At 35.6% G+C, this 22,751-nt stretch overlaps 1 protein-coding gene across 2 annotated transcripts in view; it reads right to left on the reverse strand.

The window, feature by feature from the left end:
- Positions 1-22,751, reverse strand: part of ZNF385D (zinc finger protein 385D) — a 411,296-nt gene that overhangs the window by 88,884 nt on the left and 299,661 nt on the right. For both annotated transcript variants that reach the window (XM_083871500.1, XM_083871499.1), the window contains one exon: positions 3,382-3,492. In XM_083871500.1, the coding sequence (XP_083727626.1) occupies positions 3,382-3,492 (111 nt within the window). The remainder of the gene's footprint in view (positions 1-3,381; positions 3,493-22,751) is intronic.

A 22,751-nucleotide genomic window follows, 5' to 3' on the forward strand; every position in this document is an offset into this window, starting at 1 on the left:
TTCAGTAAGTGGTTTGTTTGGTTTTTTTCCCAGGCCATAAGCAGAAAATTTACTCCTACAGCTACCTATAGGCACCTGAATTACCCTGCTGTAGTCAGCTGGACTACTTTTTACAGATACTTTTAGATCTCAGAGATATAGATTTAATATTTGCAGCAAGCATTTATTGTTGCAGTAGCTCTCAGCAGCTGTCAACATCTAAGTGGCAACATAGGCACTTGCAGCTTAGCATGTATTTAAACGTTTCACCCTAGATTGAATGCACAATATGAGTCTAAATGATATATGTAGATTTCTCAAAAAAAACCAAAAAAACCCCAAAAAAACAAATAAACAAAAGCTTGAAATGGACTCCACAAAACCTACCTTTGCTGTTCTAATATTTTTGCTTAGCACGGATAGGCTTTGGTTATTTGCACATTCATCCCTTCCCTTGTATGATATTTATTTTAAAAAGAAATACTGAACACACAGCTGTCATGAAGATTTATAGATAACTCCTTTACAAAGAAGCTAAATGATTTTAGACCATTGTACTGCCATTTCTCATTTTTTTTAAATGTGATTTTGATACCATGTAACCAGAAAAAAAAGCTCTGCTGCTCTTAAAGAAATCTCTAAAGGGAGAAAATTGTGTATTCTATGCAAAAAAAGAAAAATCCCACAGACCAGTTTTATTGTAAACATTTTCATAATATTGTTGTGTAGCAGGAAAATGGAATTTCTATTCATTACTCTCTGATAAAACCTATCTCCCGCATCTAAAAATAGAGACATATTGGTAGAATAGACACAAAGCCTGGGTTCCTAGACAGAAAAGTTATTTATTGCTGTTATGGATTTAAATTGTGTTCAACAAAATATGATGAAGATGAAAGGCACGAATATTGAGTAAATGAAAACTTTTTCATGATAATAGAAAGAATTATAATGTGTGTGCTTGCTATTCATAATAGAGTTATCAAAAAATGATAGCTAACATCTCTTTTTCTTCAAAGCATTTTTTTCCTTTGAATCGCAGTATTAAATCTTTAGTTTACCAGATTTTTGCTTCAAACACAGGTGGAAATTTCAAAATTACCTAATCAATGGAGGAAACAGCTCTGTCTATTTCCCTCATGTTGCAGAAAAACATTCCTAAACTGCAGTGGAACTCTGACTACAAACTATTTCTTGAACACCTCAGCAGAGCACTTTGTGATTTTCAGAAGTAATAACTATAAGCACTGGAATGAGAAGACACCGTCATAAAGATATCCACAAATTGCCTCTGTGTGGTAGTGAAAATGGAGAGAGATACCATTCCAGGTTAATCAATGGGTGGATTTTGGATCGTAATCTCTCCATCAATCATCACTGTGGTTGCTTTAAAAGTTAGGTGAATATTAAAAGTAGAAAATGAAACTTACTCATCAAGAAGGTCTCCCCCTTCTCTAGACATAATATTGATCTATTAGAGAGAGGGGAGCATTAAAACAGCCTTCTGAACAGTGTTGACTATTGAGTTCAAGCCTCTAACACCTGAAGGTGTGAAGGGACAGATAAATATCAGCTAGTCTTCCAAGAGTTTTCTGAACAGCTTAAATTAATAGATGCCTTCTGAAACCAGGTTTTTGGACACTGTAGGTGGCCCTGAAAATGGCCTCTGCTTCTTCTCTCTCTCTTCTTCAGACTCCCTTCAAAGCGCAGCAGAAAAGGAGCAGTATGGGAGCAGAGTAGTCCTCTGAGTAAAAAGTATCATTGTCCACTGATGCTGTATGTTTCTGGGTAGAAGGATTTTTACTTCAAACATTATGGAAAATGCCTAGATCTTCTCAGCTAGAAAATTTTCCACTCCACATATGAATCCAAGTGGTGCAACTGTTAATGGCTAAGTAACTTTACTGATATGTTCATCTTGTCTTTTGTCTAGATCTTTTTGCAGACAAATGGGATATCCTCTTTGAAAGGAGGTGTTTCACTTTGGTATGCAATACTAAAGTATTTGATCTCTCTTTCAGCTATATACTGTGTCTGGTTCAATGTGACATGCTTTTTTCTGAGACAAAGATGAAAAAGCTGAAAATTCTGAGTGATAAATTGGGCTGCTTGGTTGGTAAGATCCACTGTGGCCCAGAAGTCTCCATCATCTCCTCCTCATGAACGACTCAGTATCCACAGTCCTAATTTTGGCATCTGGCTTCTAAATGGAAGAGCCTAATTTGACTCTCCTATGTTTATCTGTGAGGGATATAACAGTTCCAGAGAGTGTATTGCCCTTTCTTGCACCACTCTCTGAGAATTATGTCAGTGCTATAAGAGAAGGTGTCTATTTAGTAAATTAACTAAATAACCTGGAATCATCAGTAAAATTAAATTTGTGATGCTGACTGGTCCAGAACTTGTGACTGAGATATTTTTGAAATTACATCCAAGGGATAAAAAGTTGATGGGAATGAAAAGAGCTACAGTATTTTCACCCCCAAATGGGAAATCCCTAAAATTAGGCTCCAAGGTTTAATTTAAGTTTTTAACAAGCTCATGGGCTTTAATAAATAATCAGTAATCTAAATATAGTACAAACTGTATACAAATAGGTGCCTTTAAAGAGGCAGGAGTACACAAGAATTATTTCACTTCTCCCTATGACTAAAATTAGGAAGGAACCTCGTGGACATTTTTGGGTTTGACCTCACTCTAAGTTAAAACAATTTTCTTCTGACAGAACTTCCATATTTAAATTACATAGTGAATTAAAGAAAGGGGAAGATTAGTTCCCACTAGCAATGCCCATGTAAAGAAACTTCCTGAAGAGCCTAGAATAGAAGAAAAAAGTACATTGTGCTATGTTAGGTTTGCACAGTACTATGTCTGCATGCACATGATCCCAAGAAGGAAATAGAAGAGCTAAAACCTAAGAGGCTTTTCTGTGACACAACAGGTATTACTTGGCAAGGAGCACCACAGCACAGCTCTCTTGGGTAATTATGGGAGACAGGTGTATTAGAGACCATCTCCAGTTCAGCTTGCTCTGTTTCATTGCTGGAGGAGTGAGAGGATGCCAACTGAAGGTAAACATAACCAGGACTGGCAGAAGAATTAGGATCCAGCAAATATACCAGCATTATTAGCAGTAATGGATCAGTCAATTTTTCCTATTTACAATCAGTGCAGCACAACTGAAGTTGATGAGCTGACAGGGATATATTGGCAGGGAAAATCTGGCTGGGTGTATAAACACTACCAAGCCATTGTGTTTATTTGAAACATCCTACAGCCTTTTCATCTGCTGAGCAACAAAGTGGAATCACAACGTTTCATTTAGGTTCAATTTCTAAAAATTATGGCACATCCTAGAAGATAAGTATATATTTCTAATCTGATACAAAATGATTGACTTACATCAGAATTGAATCTCAGCTGGCAAATGTTGCATGATATGATTTGCTTTCTTCGATGAGGAAGAGGAACTCCAAATGTATGATTTATTACAGCTTTTTGAATTGGGTCCATCTGTGAAGAGAAAAGAAGAAAAATAAAAAGCTTTTGCTCTTCCACTGTGTGCTATGTTATCTAAAATCTCAAAACAGATTCTACATCATCCCACGATCTACAGAAATCTACTATTTTTCTTTGAAAATGAATATTTCTTCTTCGTGCCGTTATACAAAGAGGTTATGCAGAAAGAAACAAAGAAAACTGTCATTAGCTTTCTTGAAACACATATCTTTAGTGCAATTTTATATCTACGAATCACCCTTTACTGAAGAAAGGTATAAGCTGTAAATGCTGAACAGGTTTACCTCTCCAAACACCAATTTGTGATTTTTATATCAGAGAAAACCTAGCTCAATAAATAAAACAAGAATATTTTAAATGAAATTGCTAAAAAAAAAAAAAGATTAATGAAAATGTGAAAGAATATTATGTACACTTCATTTCAGAATAGCACACAATACCCCAGAGTATTATCAAATAATAATAATATCCTAAGGACCAATAAATTAATCTCTTCCTTGAAACAACATCTACACAACTTAAGAAAGATACAAATCCTCCAAAGATTATTTTCACAGTCATTTGGAGGAAATTACTTTGAATAAACTCTGCTTTAAGGATGAATTTAGATTTTTACGAAAAGGATTATTCTGAGCTAACCTCTACCAGAACACTGATCTGATAGTGTCTGTAACTCAGGGTCCCAATTAAAAAAAAAAATGTACCATTTTGGCAGAGAACTTCACAAAAAACAACTCAAGGGACTTTTTTACTTGGAGGATTGAAATCGCCCTCCGAAAATTCATTGAACAAAATACTTCTTATTTCACTATTTTTTTCACAAAAAACATTTGAAAGATACTTTAAAAATCTGGTAATAGCTTTGCAGGAACTTGGTTAAGCTACTGATGCTTTTTATCTTTAAATTGTTTAAAAAACCACATATTTTGACTAATTCTGATAACCAGTATTCACAGAGCATACTCTGTGAACATCATGAAAAAAGCCCCCATCTTTCTCCATGCCCATGTCTCCATGATTCACTATTTTCTAGTCTGTTGGCAAAGAGTTATTAGATAAATAAAGAATCAGAGCTTCTCCTTAGAGTAATCAATTATTCATGAAAGCTGTAATGGTAGACAGTCATGGCCTCTATTGCAGTGAATCCAGAACAGATCACTACAGAATTTTTGCATCACCTGACAGCTGTTCAGTGTCAAGCATTAAATAGGTCTTTAAATTAATTTCTATTGAAAGTAAAATAAGATTGGTTAAAAAAAAATAATTAAAAAAAAATAAAACACCCCAAAAAAACCCAAACACATAGACACACACAAACCTCTCAAAGAAAAAAAGGAAGACAGCAGAGCTTCAAAGCTTTATAGAATGGCAGAATGGTCTGGAAAAAAATATGAGTTTGAGCATCTTCTTAAATTTGATGTTTTCATTTGATACTGACCAGCATAGAACACCAATCCCACCTAGAAATGAGGGATGCCACTGTAACATAACCCCCAAAATAACACTGATGACTAAGGGCATCAGAGTATATCAAGCTCTGAAAGATGACAGCAAGTTGTGTAAGACTTTCTGCAGTATGAAACCATGCTCTAGGAGCATTCATTTTACTGAGTGACACGATCTTGAAAAAGCCCACAATCCAAAAACATTATTATATAGACCAAAGAGGACACCACTACATAGGAATGTAAATTTTTTGTAACAGCTCTTCTTTTTTTGACTGCTCCACTGAGAGATGAATTCTTATGCCAGCAGAATCAATAGACCTGTATTTTGCTATTTTTAACACTAAAGCATGACATGATCTTAACTGATACTAATCCTGTGCTGTTTAAGTTTGGAGAAATTATGTTTCTTTTGCCACTGCAGGTCTAAAGCAATTAGGGGAAACTGAAGTTCAGACATATGAGTAAGTCAGCACACGGTAACAAGAAATTCTCCATTCTTTGATCCAGTGTAACGGTTTGGCTTCACATTAACCACAGCTGTGAGATTCTTTAGAGAGTTTCTTTGTTCACTTCCTCAAGTTAGGGGGCTTGTCAGATGACATGAGATAATGGCCTTCAGTGTTCCCACGTTAATCTTTCCCACTATTGCACAAGTGCCCATTATCTCACAGTGACTTGAGAAAGCCAACAAAGGAGCTCTCTAAGGGTTAAATAAAAGGTGCTGCCATAGTTCACAAGATGGAAAGACTAATTAATTTTTCAACTGGATTTATCCATCTTCAGAGTATTCTAGCTACAAATGAGGTTGGATTTTTGACACAACTGATGCTTTCATACTGAGAATGAGACAAAATATTTTTTAGAATTAAAAAGTCCATGAATGCGTAGAATAGTTGCTCTAAATAAGTTATATTTAATTTTAATTTGGTGTCATGGAAAAAAATGTGTGGTTTCTTTCCTAACAAGACCCAGATTTTCTCTAGTTTATCTGCTGATAGAGAAACCCATTGGCACCCTTCCATTTGAGTTTTTAAAGAAGTAGACTTACAGGTATACAACTGTGAATAGGATGATTTGTATTTGTGGCTCTAAATGAAGAAGTGTTCTGGATAGTTTTCAAATTAATTAAGAAAAACTGCTTCAAAATAATAAAACCTTCTCTGCCAGTTCATAGAACCATAGAATTGTTTGGGTTGTAAAGCATGTTATAGATCATCTATTTCCAACCCCCTGCCATGGCCAGGGACACATTTCACTAGACCAGGTTGCTCAAAGCCACATCCAACCTGGCCTTGAACACTTCCAAGGATGGGAGAATTGTTCTTTGATACTTCAAAGCACAGTTAAATTCAAAAACTTAGCACCAGATTCTAATAAAGTTGGGACAGAATGCTTGAGGGGTACTTAACATTATTATTTTTCCTTGGAGATTTCATTAGGGAAACATCACCAATCCATAAATTCCAAATAAACATCCGAAAGCATCAGATAAGTCTCCACAAGTTTTATGCAGGAAATCTTAGAGGCAACAGGATACTTAGGTGCAGCATGATAAGGACTCAGATCTCACAGATACTGGAAGACAGAGAGGATACCTGCTGCGAGTCAGAGAAATAGAGCTAGCTGATTGCAGAAAATAGAGAGCAAGAATTGCAGGGAAATATGAAGAGGGAAATAGCATCATATAGCCAAGATAATCAGCAAGTGGTGAAACACTTTAAAGCATCTCCAAGCACTTCGAGGCTTACTGAACATTACTAATTACACATATAAATTTTATTTCAACTTATGTAAGTGGTATGCACTTTCAAAATGAAGGTTATCATGATAAACTGTGATAAAATCTGCTTTTTACCCATTACTAGTGGTATTTTACAATTATGGATTTTATTTCTTAGACAAAACTCATTTAATTTACTCTCATTTAAAGTGAAGGACAGAGAAGTTTGCTATTCACATGAAAGATTATCATTCAGATGTCAAAGCTGTGCAGAAGACCAAGGCTGGCAAGATGTCCCTTTACTTCCTTTTGACAATAAATTTGCACTGTAAGTTACAAGACAAAGAGAGTTTGCTGACACCTGCACTGTGTTTTACTCGTCCATCACTTTTTGCCTTTTTTCTCTCCAGCACCATGGATTTTCTGTATGTCACATACAGAAATGTCACTTTTCCATGTGGTCAGTATAGAGATAGCACAGTGGTCAAGGTTTACTGCAAACCACAGGATGACTCATAGACTGAGCAATGAAGGTAAGTATTTAAGTTAACTTGATTCATTTTTGGTTTCAATATATGCATACCAAAACCATCATCTGTGTTTTAATTATTCAAGCTGAATAATGGTGGCAAGATGATATGATTCACATTCTTTGATCAAAGATCAAAGTATGTGTACTCCCTTCCCAAAATCTTCAGAAACTAACCATGCTTTAGGAAAATCCAGGCTTAAATCAAGGGCATGATAGAACTTGGCCCCTTACTGCATATTCTTAGATTTGACCCTATCACTATAATCTAGCTTTGCTTGTTTTAAATTCAGTCTTGCTAGACCTACGATATTAGCTGTATTCCTTGTTCTTGCACTTACTATAGAGAATGAAAATGCTCTTTAGTTTTTGGACTGAAGATGAAAGGAGTGGCTGTTGTTTAAACTTTTCTAGAGGAAACACCTACCACAAAATCACCAAGAAGTTGACCCAGGAGATCCCTTGTTATCCTACTCGTGCTGGACACTTTTCCAGAATCACCATAGCTGCTATCCTTGAAGGCTTTCTGAAGCCAAGTCTTCATCTCATTAAATTTTCAGTAAGTATCTGTGTAATGCAGATCCTGCATATTTCTTTGCAGAACACAGAGAAAAATCTGATTTTTTGGAAAGTAAACCTTACATATTTTCCACAAATAATTTCTAAATGTTTTTGCATGTTGTGTGTGCACATGTGTGTGTGTGTATGTGAACTGTTTTATGCTGAAGCTGAAAATCAAACACTGAATTTCAAGAAATTTCAGTGTCTTCCTGAATTTCAAGAATTTTTAAATATATATAATTTTTATTGGTTTCTTTTCTGTGACTTCCTATCCCAGAAGCATAAGAATATGCTTAAGTTAAAAACAATAAAAAAGCAAGAGCAAAGGAAAGCATGCAAGTTTGATCCACAAAGGCTCAAATCAAAAAAGGGATATAAACCAAAGGGACTTATTTTTTAATTTTGTGTCAAAACCAAAAGGCATGATATGAGCATTTCAGATGCTTAAAGTTTGCGGTAATTGAAATTTACAAATGTCTATAAATAAAGACATCCAGGTCAAAGGATGTGGATGCCTAGAGCCTGTTCAGAGCATATGGCAGGCCTAAAGCAATCAAATAAGAAAGTATTTTTACCTCAAGACCAAAGAAATTGGCTGAAAAAGATTGACTCATATCAATATGGTCTTATAATAAGAGAGCATAAAAACGTGTCAGGTCATTGAAGCTCTCAGGAAAAAAATGCTGCAGACCATTTTAGAAGTTGGTTTTTTTTTTTTGGTTTTGTTTTTTTTTTTTTTTTTTTTTTTTTTTTTTTGTTTTTTTTTTTGTTTTTTTTTTTGTTTTTTTTTTTTTTTTTTTTTAAATACCCACTAAAAGACTGACTCCCATTACTTGAACAGCTAAGTGAATTTAGTCACACAGGTACTACCACCTCTCAGATCCTCTTAAAATCCAGATCTTAACATGTTCGATAATATTACAATTAATATTGTGGTTATATGGCCTCATTTTGTACTTAAAAATGTTTGTAGAAATCCAGACCAATGGCAAGAAACCACAGTCATATATATAGTTATATGCATATAATTATAATAATTATACACAATCATAATATAATTCCTTTAATGTTATTTTGATTGTAACATTGCACTGTGTTAGGGTTGTAATACTGATAAGAAATAAAGATAACTCAGGCGGATTCTGTTCATTCATTCTCTTGTGTTCCAACAGTGAAACTAGTAAGAGCATTGGAAACTGTATCAATCTTTGCCATTACCTAGGAAAAATCCCAAAATATCACATCCTCCACATTATACTTATTGCTCAACATGACCCATTTTTAAAACTGCATGATAGATGCAGTTTTAACACCAACCAGTTCAAACATAAACCTGCCTACTTGATTATTATCATGCCATACTTACAGAAACACAGAAAGGTTAAGCTATAAGAATGCTCCTCAATGGTGCAAAGTCACAGTCATTTACAGCTCAGGACTCTTAGAGCCAGAAATTTTCTCACAGCATAATCTGACTATTTCAAATTGAAATAGTCTCTCTGTGATCTCAGTGGCATCAAGACTTCACAGACATTTCCTCTGCAATCATGCTGGTCAATTGTAGAGATGCCTCAATATTAGCTGCACTACATTGGAATATTATTACTTATGCAGAAAGTTAGATATTTTGGAGAACTCCTGGACTTTCAGACTCACACTGGCTGTACAGACTGCCCACCTCATGGGCACTGTGCAGCTGAGTGGGAGCTACTCATTCTCCAAGAGATACTTGGCATCTACTGCAGTTGCATTTTCAAGCAGCACAAAGTATAAGCAACAGGTATAAAACTTCCAAGAAAAACATGAAGTGCAGTGTGTCACACATTCCTGTTCATTTTTGTGTGTGCACAGCAGTCCCAACACTCATAAAAGCATTTATTAACTATGCACATTAAAAAAAAAAAAAAAGTCTCTGTGCAGAACATGATGCTTTCCAGAAATGTCAGGCCTATAACTTAAAACCTACCTGACACATTCTTAATATCCTGGTCAGGATGTTAATGTCAGGACCAGAACAGTTCAACAACAGCTCAGCGATTTTATCCTAAGTATATTTGATATTCTACATTTCTGTAAGAAATAAATCTCATTGTTACAGTTGGCACTCCAGGGCTGTTTATTTCCAAAATCACATTAATCTGTTTATAAGAATCTTATAAACTAACTAAGGAACGCAATTCAAAAGGAATGATGGGGTAAGTTTAGTAAGCATAATTAAACACACACAAAAAAAATGGATGTTCAACAATATTTTGGTTTCATGTATGAATAAAACAATGTCAAACAGTTAGAATACATGTTCTAGATGTGCTACCATGCGTGGCTTATCCTTTTACAGCTAATTTATTCAGTATTGCCCTAGTAATTATGGTGAATAATTATGCAGAGTTGAACTCAGCACTATCCATCTTTTCTTAGTGTCTACCATTTCTATTCTTTTCAATGAAAGAGGGAAGAACTAACTTGATGCTTTCCAAGTACATAAACAGAAATATTTCTCATTCCTGTTAAATATAAAATAATTAATATAAAATATCTGCACCAATTACAATAATGTGCATTATTTACAGAATGATTACTTTTCTTCTAAAAAGTGGTATCTATTAAAAAATTGCTGTCACTTCTCAAAGAATGCAATGGGTAACTCAAATAGGACTTCAGAATGAATTCCCAAAGTAATCTTCTTATTCTTTTGTTGAAATCATGGAAGAGTGGGTTTTTTTTTTTCCCTAAAGGAGCTATTTAATTTTAGCAGTTGTCTAGTCACCTTTCTGATGTGACTCTAGCATTTCTTCCTTTTTTTTTTTTTTTTTTTTTTTTTTTTTTTTTTTTTTTTTTTTTTTTTTTAAATTTTTTTTTTTTGTGGATTTTTCCACTTGCAAATGAGATGCTGAAACAGCAGCAGTATTTCTGGCAAGCTGCTTGAATATACAGAAACCAGTCAGAGCTAAAGGATTTGCATTCACAGTGTTATTGCACACAAATACTGTAACCACAGAGAGATTATGCAAATCCTTATACTCTGATTGTCTAATAATGGTTGTCAGTCAAAAGACAAGAATTTGCATATGCTAAGGATAGTGAGAAATAATCACACAGTGATTATGCTAATCAAACACACTAAACAACATGTGAAGGACTGTCAAACTGGAACAAATCTGTGTATGTATGCTAAATACAGAAACACACAGTACTAAGAGAACATTAAGGTTGCAGATCAAGCCCTCAAAACCATGAAATGTCTATAGGCCTTAATTTGACACCTTCATGAATTTATATTTTTGAAAAATGTTAATATCTTTTTCCTCAAAAGGTTTTGGTTTTGTTCTGCTTAGTAGATGGACAATGTTCACTTAATGAGCAACTGTCCAATGTTGTGTTTTGTCCAAGAGGTTCAATGAGTAACCTTAAGCCTCATTGACTATATAAAGCTGAAACCTCACTCCCAACGGGAATTATCAGCCTATTCATTGGCTCTCCTACAGTCTTCACTGGCCCAGAGTGTGAGTAGTTCACAAGTATAATTAACTTATTTTGAAAGCCTCTTTTTTAGAGAAAAGATGATATTTTCTCAGAAATAAAGAACAAAAATTGCACACCAGTTCAAGTGACTCAACTTAATATACCTGACAGTACTTACTATTATTATTGCCTTTCCTATTGTTCCCCGCACAGTTCCTAATTCCAGATTCATCTGTGAAGGAGCTACACAGACTAAATACATCTTTCCAACTGCAAGTTGGACTTACAATCCATCAAGTTGTCTGGGAAATGTTTGAGTTAGTGACTTGCCTAACATCTCCTGGAACAACTCTCTGGAGTGGTATTCAATGGTTTTTCTAAAATTGGATGGCCCTTAGTCCTTTAGTCCTATCTCATTCACAATATGCTTTCTTTATGCAACAGAGCAAAAATACTATGGATAATAATCTTCTGAGTTGTGAAACCATGATTGATTCCCAGAGCTTATCCAAAGGAAAATTCGACTACATCTATAAGATTCTCCCAAAGAAGAGAAGATGAAAGGCAAAAAAATGTGACGTGTTTATCATAGTGCTCAATTTTCTAGTGGGCAACACTCAATACAACAATTGCAGCATAAGAACAGACCAACATGAAACAGATCACCTTGAAAGTGAGAGAATTACTCATTCCACTAGTAGCAGGCATTAACAAAGTGGTGTGGAAAGAAAGAGTGAATTGCTTCTTTTATCTGCTCACTTAAGTGAGTAGTGGCAGATGGTAAAAATATGATTAAACCCAAAACAACTGCTTAAAATAAAAAGACATAAATGTTATACTCTCCCTAAAGATATCTCATAAGATACCAATAAAGATAAAAACCCAAGGTTCACAAACACCATTTGTTTTCTGAGACTCACCAAGAACAAAGCAAAAATGAGTTCATGAAGAAAAGAGTACATAAAAAAAAAAGTTAAGGGCATTTTTATGTTTGCACTCAAGAGTTTGGAACAAAGGATTGGCAGGCCTAATGAGGGTTGCACAACCAATTCCCAATGGCATCATTCATACACGGATGTATCTCAGAAAACTGTACCAAGTGTTTTAACTGGTATTTAATAATAGTGAGTCTTTCTAATCACAGCAACAATAAAAGCAGGATGTGTGCCAGACAGAGAACTGGCAGAGAGGCACTTGATTCAACTCTTACAAGTGAATTGCTTACAAGTATCAGGGCGCAAAGTGGTCTCTGAAAACTACCACATGTTTTTCAGAGAAGTGGCTGCATATGTATATTTAAAGACTGAGAAAATAATTCTGCAATGTAAAGTTCGTATTCATGTTGCTATGCTTTTTGAGCCTATTAAAACAATTCTTCTTATTTAATGTTTTTATTCTATTCCATAACTGGAATGTTTAAAGATATATACTCTTAACTTTAAAAAATCATGGTATGCTTCAGACATTATTAAAATACTCTATCAGATCTATAATTTTATACCATATCGGCACATTTCAAAATCTTATGTTTCCTAAGATTTAACACTGAGAGAAATTACAATTCTTAAGCCATACTTGTAGAATCAAAACATAACAAACGAAAAGAGATACCAACACATAATTTAATCCATACATCCCATCATAAAAGGAAAAAAATTGTTATGGGGACAGAATAATTTTATCCCAGGTTCGGGTGAGTAATACTTGATTAAGCAAGTATCTTCAGAAAGCAAAGGCTAAAATATAGCAGCGGAATGTTGGAGAGAAGGATATTTTCCAGCTTCTCACTTTATACTTGCTTCAGTAAAACACTTCAGCATTTCAATAGAAACATTTTACAAAGCTGCTCTGCTTGTTTAGCCACTGTAATTCTGACAGCCCCTTACAACAGAGTAATTAGAAAATTGCTGTATTTTTTTCTTTGGCTTTTAATAGATGTCTCTCTTCAAAACCTGGTACAAGTACTTCACTTGGGGTAGAAGCAGAGATATTTGCTAGTATAATTATTTGACTACAGGTGTGCCTTTGGTTTATTTTCTTTTTTTCCCCCACTCCCTTCTCTTGAAAGGAAGTTCTACTATCCTTTTTATGTAAATACCAGGATATAAAACCATGTGACCAGTGCCTCCAATGCCTCACATCTGGAGATTCAAGACCATTTTATTTAAATTAATTGCACCACCAGGACTCAATACAGAAGAACAATGCTCCTCACACTCTTCACATATGGAAACTGAAGGGCTATAGTTTGCACATGCAAATACACCCTTATAATAGGTAGTGGTTAAGTACGAGGGTAAATTATGTGCATGGCTATATTCATAGCCCTCACCCAGATCACTTAAGAGCATTATATCTCCTTGCATGCAAATAATACTTTAACTTTGCTCCAATCATGGATTATGGACCACAGGAGAAGTCATTAACCTGCTTACTCCCTCTATAACATGATTATCTCTAAAACTGCCCTGATTTTTTAACCAAGATAAGACTCAGTGTTCAGGATACTCACTTCCACTTAAGAGAGTGAGGAATTGAAACTGGAAAATGGGAAAAAAAATTTGCAATTTTTTAATATAGTTTAAGAGCTTACATAATAATGTAAACAAACCTTGCTATTCTTAGTAACTATGCAAGCATAGACAACATTAGAATTTGGTACTAAGCTGAGGAAGCTCCCAAGAAGATGAGGGAAATAAGTGGCCAAAGGTGACTTATAATACTTTAATAAAGTATTTCTAACTGAGAAATTAACATCAACCTGATTTTTTCTTCAGACTCTCTAGGAAGCTGAAAGCAGGGAAAGATAGAAAAGAAAGAAATTAGAAATAAATGGAAATTAATATATTACTAACCCAACTCCCTACCAGTTGAAATGTCTCATTTTCTTTGCAGTAAAAAAAAAAAAAAAAAAAAAACAAAAAAACAGGACTACCTTCCATTTGGATGAAAAGAACACACTTATGCCTTCACTGGGTACCCACATTGTGACTGTACCTTTCCAGTAATTCTCTACAGATCACCACTGAGATTCATTCCAACTCTCCTGTCAGTCTTAGTGACTAAATCATTACTGCAATCCTGAGTGCACTGAACAGCTGTGGAGAACATAGTTAAGGCTCATTCACTACTTGAAGTGCTTTAATCCCTTCCTACCCATCTCTGAAATGTGATGCATTAAATAATTCTCAGCATGTTTTTATATCATTTGGAAAAAGATGAAACGTTAACAGTGTACTTTTCCATGCAATTTCATCTTTGAAGTTTTATCTGAGTGATATATCAAAATTAAAATTTAGAAAAAGGTATTGCCAGGGAAGTACCAGCCTGACCCTGAGTTCTGAGCTTTTTGTAGATCAAAAAAGAACTAAACTAAACAAAGGAAGGAAAGAAACCTTTTTTTTACATGGGTGCATACAAAAATACCGCTCTACAAGTTCAAGATACCTTAAAACAGGATCAAGAGTCTACCACTGTAAAATGAATATTAATATAACTACAATGACCAAAACATAGAGTTATTTGAGAGTTTAGAGAGTTATCTCTTTAAATTTAGAGAGCCTTTGGTCTCTGCCACAACTTTGCTAATTTTTGCTTTTGTAGAAGGATGCTATCACAAGGTGGAACACATCCACTTTTTTACTGTCATGGGAGAGTGTATTGGTTCGGAGTAGCTCACGTATTTTCCTGAATTCTCTGATTGTTTAAAGTTGCTTCATGTTGATTTTGGTCTGTATATTATTTTAAGTCAATCAAACTCCAACTGGATGCTCAAATCAGCTCTGACTACACTGGTGATATAAAGATCCGGACACACAGAAGGTAGTCAGAGAATAATCGACAAGGTGAGGACTGTGGGCTGTAGTCCAGTGAGTAAGAAGGGATGTTCTGAGTCCCTCCAGGCTGGAATCCCAGATGTATTAATACATGCAGATGGGAACCAGAATTTAGGCAAACATGAATAGATGAAGCAGCCAGACACTGAGCTGCTGCAGGCAAGCAGCCCTGATAGCTCTTCCATCTCCTCAGATGACCCCTGCCAGCAGGACAGCATCACTTCACATTAAGTGAAACTAGGGTGCTCATTGAGTCTTTAGCACTAGGGAGGCTGAAAAGGATTTTGTGTATATTATGAACTTAAACACAACAGGAAGTCTCATCTGAGTATTTCCCTTTTCAAAGACCATTTACAGACAGGTAATTAACATGAAAACTGAGCTGTACTAGAACTTTTGGCAAATCCACTTGTTCTTACTCACAGTCTTACGACTTTGCACTAGACGGCACAGACATAATTGATTCAAGATCATCCATGTCTGGAGTACCTCACAAAAGTAACTATGGATGTGAAGACAGGCAATTTTATTGCCTGTGAACTGTGCAGTTGTTGTCTCCAAGTCAAATGCTTAAAGACATTGGTGCTGCTAGCATAACTTTTCAAAAAGGAAACTCCATGATGCACACGCAGCCCAGCTTTGATTATTTTGAAGGTTTCAGGTCTTTTTCACTGTTTAAGGTCTACGGATATCCTAAGGGTCCATTGTCTCCACTCTTATAGTAAAAGTTTTGTTCTGGAGATATCTAAAACACAGAATAGGTATGAGAGACCTGATAAGATAGCAGCAGCTAATGAAAGAAGACCGAAAAAATGAAGAAGATATAAAAAGTGCAGTGCAAATCCCCACAGGGTTTGCTCCTGTCATCTCAGGTATCTTTAGGGCTCTCAGCCCTTTCACTGGTCCTGTTTTCTACTCAATTAATTATCTGTGATTATAAAAACAACATCACCAATGAAAACATCATTCTTCCTGCTACTGTAAAGTTTTTATATTGATGTAGTAGTAGAGATGAACCCTGTCCCCCATTACTTATTCCTGCTTATCTTGACACTCTGATGAAACAAGTGCAAACCAAGACTTGACTTTGGATCTCAGCTTTGACAATTACGATTAGATCCTAATACACACTGCACACATTCCTGGACCAGGATTAATCACTAATGATCAGGATCTTTCTGACACACTTAAGAGGCCAGGAAATATTATCCTCATTTTACACACAGGAACTGAGGGTAAGTAATGGTTCAAGGTCACTGTGGAGGTCTATGCCTGAATGCACAGACCTTCTTGTTAGAGCAGCATTCTTGGTCAACTCTCACTACATCTTGTGTCTTTTGGTTCTTGTTTCAAAAGACAGTCTGACTTCTACCCCAGCAGCTCCCAGGAACAGTCGTAAGCACAAACAGTTCTGCTATGGGATAGGATAACTAAAAAAGTACTTCAGAAGCAGCGGCAAACTACAGTGCCCCAACCTTTCCTCTTTTCCTGTGTATTCTTAAAAAGTGCTGCTGCCTTTTTGGGCACTACTGAGAAAACTCTACTTTTTGTTATCTCCTAGTAATTTGCATAGTAGATTGCCTCTGCAGTGGCTGTGCCTACAGCTTGAAAGAAGCAGAAAGCAGGAGACTGAAATACAGAATTAAAACAAAATGTTGGTTGTTGTATTGAAATGGACTTGTGTCTGTTTTTCCTTCCACACGCATGAAATCCATGCTATTATAAAAGGCATAAACGCAATCACCCATTTGAATTAATGATTGGAAAGGTTTTTTTCTTCTTTCCCCCTTTACAAAACCTTCAGTTCACATTCCACATGAGGAGACGCACAGCACATTTGCAGCATGCAGTAGTGTCATCTGATTCTGAAAAATCCAGTATGTTCTTGAGAAACATCATGTTTACAAAGGCTATTTCTGAACCAATGTCATTCAAGGAACTGCTTTTAGTTTTCCTATCAGATTTATGATTATTGAAATGGCATTACCAGTGTAAATTTTCTTTCTGCCAGTTCTTGCCGTTCTCATTATTAACTGCAACTGGAAGCTTAACAACTTAAGTAGCATTATGCACTTATCTGGGGGGGATTTGTCACATTAGTTTCATATGGATAAGACAATATTACACCAAAGGCATGCACTCAACACAGGGTTACATCACCTTTTGCTGATCAAATCCAAAGATAAACAAGTCGAAAACCCCTACGTGGCAAAAGCTTTTTTGATACCAGGCTGGTCAGGTTTCCCAACTGTTAACATTTAGACCTGGATTCAAGTAGAATGTGCTATTTCCTGGCAGCTGCCTGCAAAACCAGCAACTCATCAAAATCTGCTTCTGTCTGAGACTACTATCTGAATTTGTACTTTTGTTTGGCCTGATGACTTTAATGTGAAAATCAGAATGACATCTTCTGGCCTCCACAGAAACCAGTCAGAAAATACATGTGCTTTATTAATATGCTTTGATCAGAATGAACACCTCAGTGATGGTGGTCAATTACTATGCAAATATCCAGTAATTGCACCAGTCAAAATCAAAATATGTTACAAAAAGCCCTTTAAAAAAACCTTAACAAACCACAAACAAAATAAAACCTAAGAACTCCCAAGTAAAACCAGAAATGAGAAATGACTAGAACAAGACACAAGTTAATTATTAAAAAACAGAGAAAAACTGTTTCAGTCTAAATTTTCAAAACCTATGTTGTTTACACTGATGTAAATATAAAAGAGGAAAGCTACAACTTTAAACTGGCACATTGTAAGTCCTATGTTTCTATAATTATGCTTTTGCTGTCTAAGATTAATCAGGGTAGTTAATGATGCAAAAAATTACATTTATAATCCAGTCTGAATACAGCTGTACTGCAAGCTATGATCTAAGTGCCATTAAGGTAAATGGAATTAATGGGCTGTCCCTGGCAATTTTTATATCTATCAGTTACTAATTAACATTCTTCTGCAAAGAATAATTTATGGAGGAAAAATACATACAGATGCAATAATGTTAAAACTTGCAACACAGAGTGGTCACAGGGTAGCTGTGCAGCTGTAATAGACAATGTGTTGTGCTCGTTTCAACAGAGAACAAGAAAGTGCCAACTGGCACTGCAATCAGTGAAATCTTTTATGTTAAGTCATTTATTTTATATTACAGCAAATTATTACTGCCAAGGATGAACTTTTGTGAGAAATCTCAACTTCAGCTAATAATGGAAGGACTGAGCAGAAGCAGCAATAAAAGCTTGATAGTTAAATTAGCTACTAAGAAAAATGAGCACTGTGTGTTATCTTTGCAGATAACGTAGCACATTTTCTGCTCCCAGCTTGATTACTGATTTTATGCATTCAGTACTTGCATTAGTTTGAAAAGTGTTCCTGTAAAACGTTTACCACAATTTCCCTTGTAGCTCCCTTGTATTCCTGACTTTATGACACGAAAAAGCACTGCATAACTCTTTAGAGTCCCTTTTGAAATCCTCCTTATCTTCTTGCCTATGAACCTATGCACCATCATTTCACATACTAGGAACTAATAGTAGAGAATAAATCTTACAGTGAACACCAAAGGCTCCAGAGGTTATTATATGCCTCCTCTTTTTTTATAACAAAAATAAAAAAAAATATTAAAACCATACCAACAGAAAAACAGCCAAACCCCTCAAAACACTCATCCCCCCCACCTGCAAAAATGCCCCTAGGAACAGGAAGACAAAGAAGTGGGTGACAAAATCAAAATCTAATGGTGACTTGCATCTGAAGGGTATTCCCCACACTAAAGCATTAGTTAGTGGTTTTAAAGGAATATCAAGATATTTAGGTTTACTTACAGGACAACAACAAACACGTTAATCATTCTGAATTTATACTTACAAAAATCCAGCTTAGAGTTAATCCTTCAAATCCCTGGTAACAGTATTATTCCAAGTAAACATCATCAAATTAGGCTGGTTTTAATCTTCCTAGACCCTGACCAAAACCAGTATTTAACTACAACAAGCTATATTACTACCAAAAATGGCAAAAATAATATTACTGGTATTTACATAAGTGAAATTCATTATGTAATAATGGCATTCCTTCAGTTTCATACTTATTTCTTATGTCAATCACGATGAATCTTCATGTCAATCTTGAGTTTATGATACCAACATGACAATTCACACTAACCACAATTTATTGCCTTCAAATTGAAGTTGTAAAGCAACAATTAGGATATTTGCATTTTATTATCACTTAGTCAGTAAGATGCCATTGGTAAGAAAACATCCTAACTTCAGAACTTCCATGAACAGCTACTTTGAACACAGTGTAGATAATTATCAGATAAAAAATGTAATTAGTTCGCAAATACTTAGTGCAATTATCACGTGGGGGGAAAAAGCCTGAATTCTTGAGAGCAATAATTCTACTGCTATCAAAAATATGTTGTGCATTGGTAAGAATTCCATTCTAGTGCTATAGGAATAAGTGCTAACTTTTCTGGCATGCTCTCTCTTGTATATGTCCTCTTCTCACTTTATCACTCCACTATGACACCCCCAAAATACAAAATTGCCCATCTGGACTGTAGAATTTAAGGTAGAAGGGCAAGAGAAGTTTGTAAGAATAAAATACTGATTCACAAAAATTGATAAACTTGCAGAGAAAAGAAGGAAAAATCTATAAACCCAGTACTGAAAAATACAACAGACCCAGTGAATTTGCTGCTTCAAGAGCACAAAGAGAAATACATAATTTCATTCTTTTTCTGAGGGAATTGAATGGGATAATAGATAAATCCTGTCAGGATGGATCTGACTGCATTGCAGTAAATGATAAAGTAGGTGTCCAATATTTTCATTATACAGCTGGCATATTTGCAGCATAACTAAAAATACCACATATAATGTCTATTCAAATCAATGCTTTTTAAAAAATTATTTAAATGCTTTTGATTACAAAGCATATTCAGATTAAGAAAAACCAAAACCACAAAACAGGTCACGACCACACACTTTGAAGCTTTTCTCTGGTGCTCTCTATGCTAGTGCATTAAGCATGTTATTGCAAGGTCTAGTGGTGCTTCTATACTGAAGATTTTGGCAGGCTTCCCCACTGTAACCTCTTTGTTTAGGAATTTATTAACATATCGAATTATATGCTTTTGCTCTGAACTTTATAGAAAGGAAATGAAGCTCTTTTCTAGGGGAGTATTTATTGACCTAAAATCAAAGCAAATGGAAACATCATGTAAAAGTATCTTCAAACACCATGTCAAAGACAAATATTTTTGTAACGCAAAAGGAAGATAAGTAAGACAATTACATGATAATACAGTTCAATCTCTTTAGTTATTTGCTTTTAATAGTGAATATTATGTTAGCAATAGAGCTGGACTGACTGTTCTGACAGTGGAATTCTGTCTTTTAGTCATCTATAATGAAATGTGTAATTTCACCAGAAGTTGCTGGGTAGCAGGTCACTGCACGTACCTTTGAAGTGCAAATTCATGCTTAAATACTTTGAAGACTTAAGGCCTAAAGTCCATCCTGGATCCTCAGCAATTTAACATCCTATCCTTTGGTGCTTTATCTGAATGCTGTCTTTGAGAGAACTCTACCAAGAGCTGGACAAAGTGGGGCTCCTTCTGCAATACATTCAGTGTGAAAAAGAAGTTTTTACCTAGTGGATAAGCTACACTCTTCATCATTCTTTCATCCATTCTGTGCTTGTTGCCACACTGTTGCTACACTGTTTCAACCAATGTGAAACAATCAGAATACTGCACTTCCAAACGTTTTACAGTCCTATAAATGTGTTTTGAACATCTAATTTTTAAACATAATAATCTTAAGTAATTAAGTAAGGCATTATCAATTTGCTTTATGTATGGTGGAAGACTGATGTTTTACAGCTAATCTGCATTTGTCAAAATGGACAAAAAAAGTTCATTGTATTATGGTACAGAAACATAGATGTAATTGCAGGAGTGAAAAAAAATCTCATAATTCAGTAATTAATCTGCTAAATTAAGTAATTTTATTATGTCAGGATGGTAGCTCAAGGTAGCGGAAGCTAAGCACTGGAATGGATGGCTGTTAAAGAACTCTTTAGAACTCTTTATGGTCAATAAGCCCCCAAAAAAGCCCTGTAAAGGATAAAATTCCTCACGATATAAAAGAGGTTTTATCTGAGACCTATTGCTTCTTCTTGTACTGAGCTCTGCCTTAGTCATCAACAAACCAGGGAAGCTGCCATGCTATGCACGTTCTCATCTAAGTCTGTCGCTTAGAAAAGCAATCTAAAAAAATTCTTTCCACAATACATGTTCCTTGGAGACAGTTAAAATTACTCACAAATGCATCTCTGAGGTGACAAGCACCTTGGTTTTCACTTTTCTCTAGGTGGATGCCAACAACTCAAATAAACTGCATCTGACTGCTGCCATTGCTGTTACACTACACCTATGGGTGCTGACCAGCTCAGGAGAGTCCCTCCAGGTGCCCACGACAGAAGCTGGGAAGAGGCCTCAAACAGCTCCTCAACAGCAAAGGCATGTCTTTTGCCAAAAGGTTCACACTAGAGAACCATTCAGCCTACCTAAGGTCCGCAGATTTGACTTTTGGGTTTACCTTGGTGCTTCTTAGAGAATTCAGTTACCTGTTTTGAATCTAACCCCAGGTATAACCTGGCAGGGAGCTAAACACCACACAGCTGTTTGCTCACTTTCCCCCAGTGAGATGGGAAAAAAAGATAAAACAGAGGGGCAGAGATAAGTACAATTTAATAGGACAGAAAAGGAAGGCAAATTAATAATAAAGGTAAAAGAATACACAAAATTAATGATGCACAATTCATCTGCTCACTACCAGCTGACCGATGCCCAGCCTGCCCCCAAGAAGCGAGCTGCCACGCCCCAGATAACTCCTCCCAGTTTTGTTGTTCAGCATGATGCCACATAGCATGGAATATCCTTTTGGCCAGCTGGATCAGCTGTCCCAGCTGTGTCCCTTTACTAACTTCTCATGCATCCCAAGCCTACTTGTGAACACAATGATGTGAAAAGCTGAAGAATCTCTGACTTAGTGTCAGCACTGATCTGCAATAACCAAAACATTGGTGTCTCATCAACATTTTTCTCATTCTATATCCAAAATACAGCACTGTACTATGAGAAAGAAAATTAGCTCTATCACACCTGAAACCAGGTCACTGAACCAGAAGAGAAAAGTTTTCCTCCTAAACTTTCCCTGACAATGTGTAAAAGTATTTTTTCTCTGTTCCCTTCCCTTTTCTCTCTATGCAGGATTTTTTAGTGTCTTAAATATTTTTGGTCTTTGACTCTGGCCTGTAACAAGACGAGCTTGTTAACTGAGATGGCAACAGAAACATCAATATTTTCTGGTGACAAGCTCATCATTTCTTCTGTCAGGGGCCTCAATATACTTTCTAGAGATAAAGTGTATATCCTTCATTGTTTTCTTCAATATCTATTCCTCCCTTGAAGCCTCATTAGATTGCATTATTATTGAGCAGCCAGAATAATACCAAGCAGGTAATCTTAAATATAATATTCATACAAAATAACATTGCTTCTCCACAGACTTTTATAAAACTTTCTGTTCCAAAGCATCCATGATTGATTGCTGGTTGTGCCTTTTTGACTTCTTTTTTTTTTTTTTCTTAAGCATTTTTCATAAACTGGGAAGAGTTCAT

This window comes from Zosterops lateralis (genome assembly GCF_965231275.1).
Source record: "Zosterops lateralis genome assembly, chromosome: 1".
Classification (NCBI taxonomy): domain Eukaryota; kingdom Metazoa; phylum Chordata; class Aves; order Passeriformes; family Zosteropidae; genus Zosterops; species Zosterops lateralis.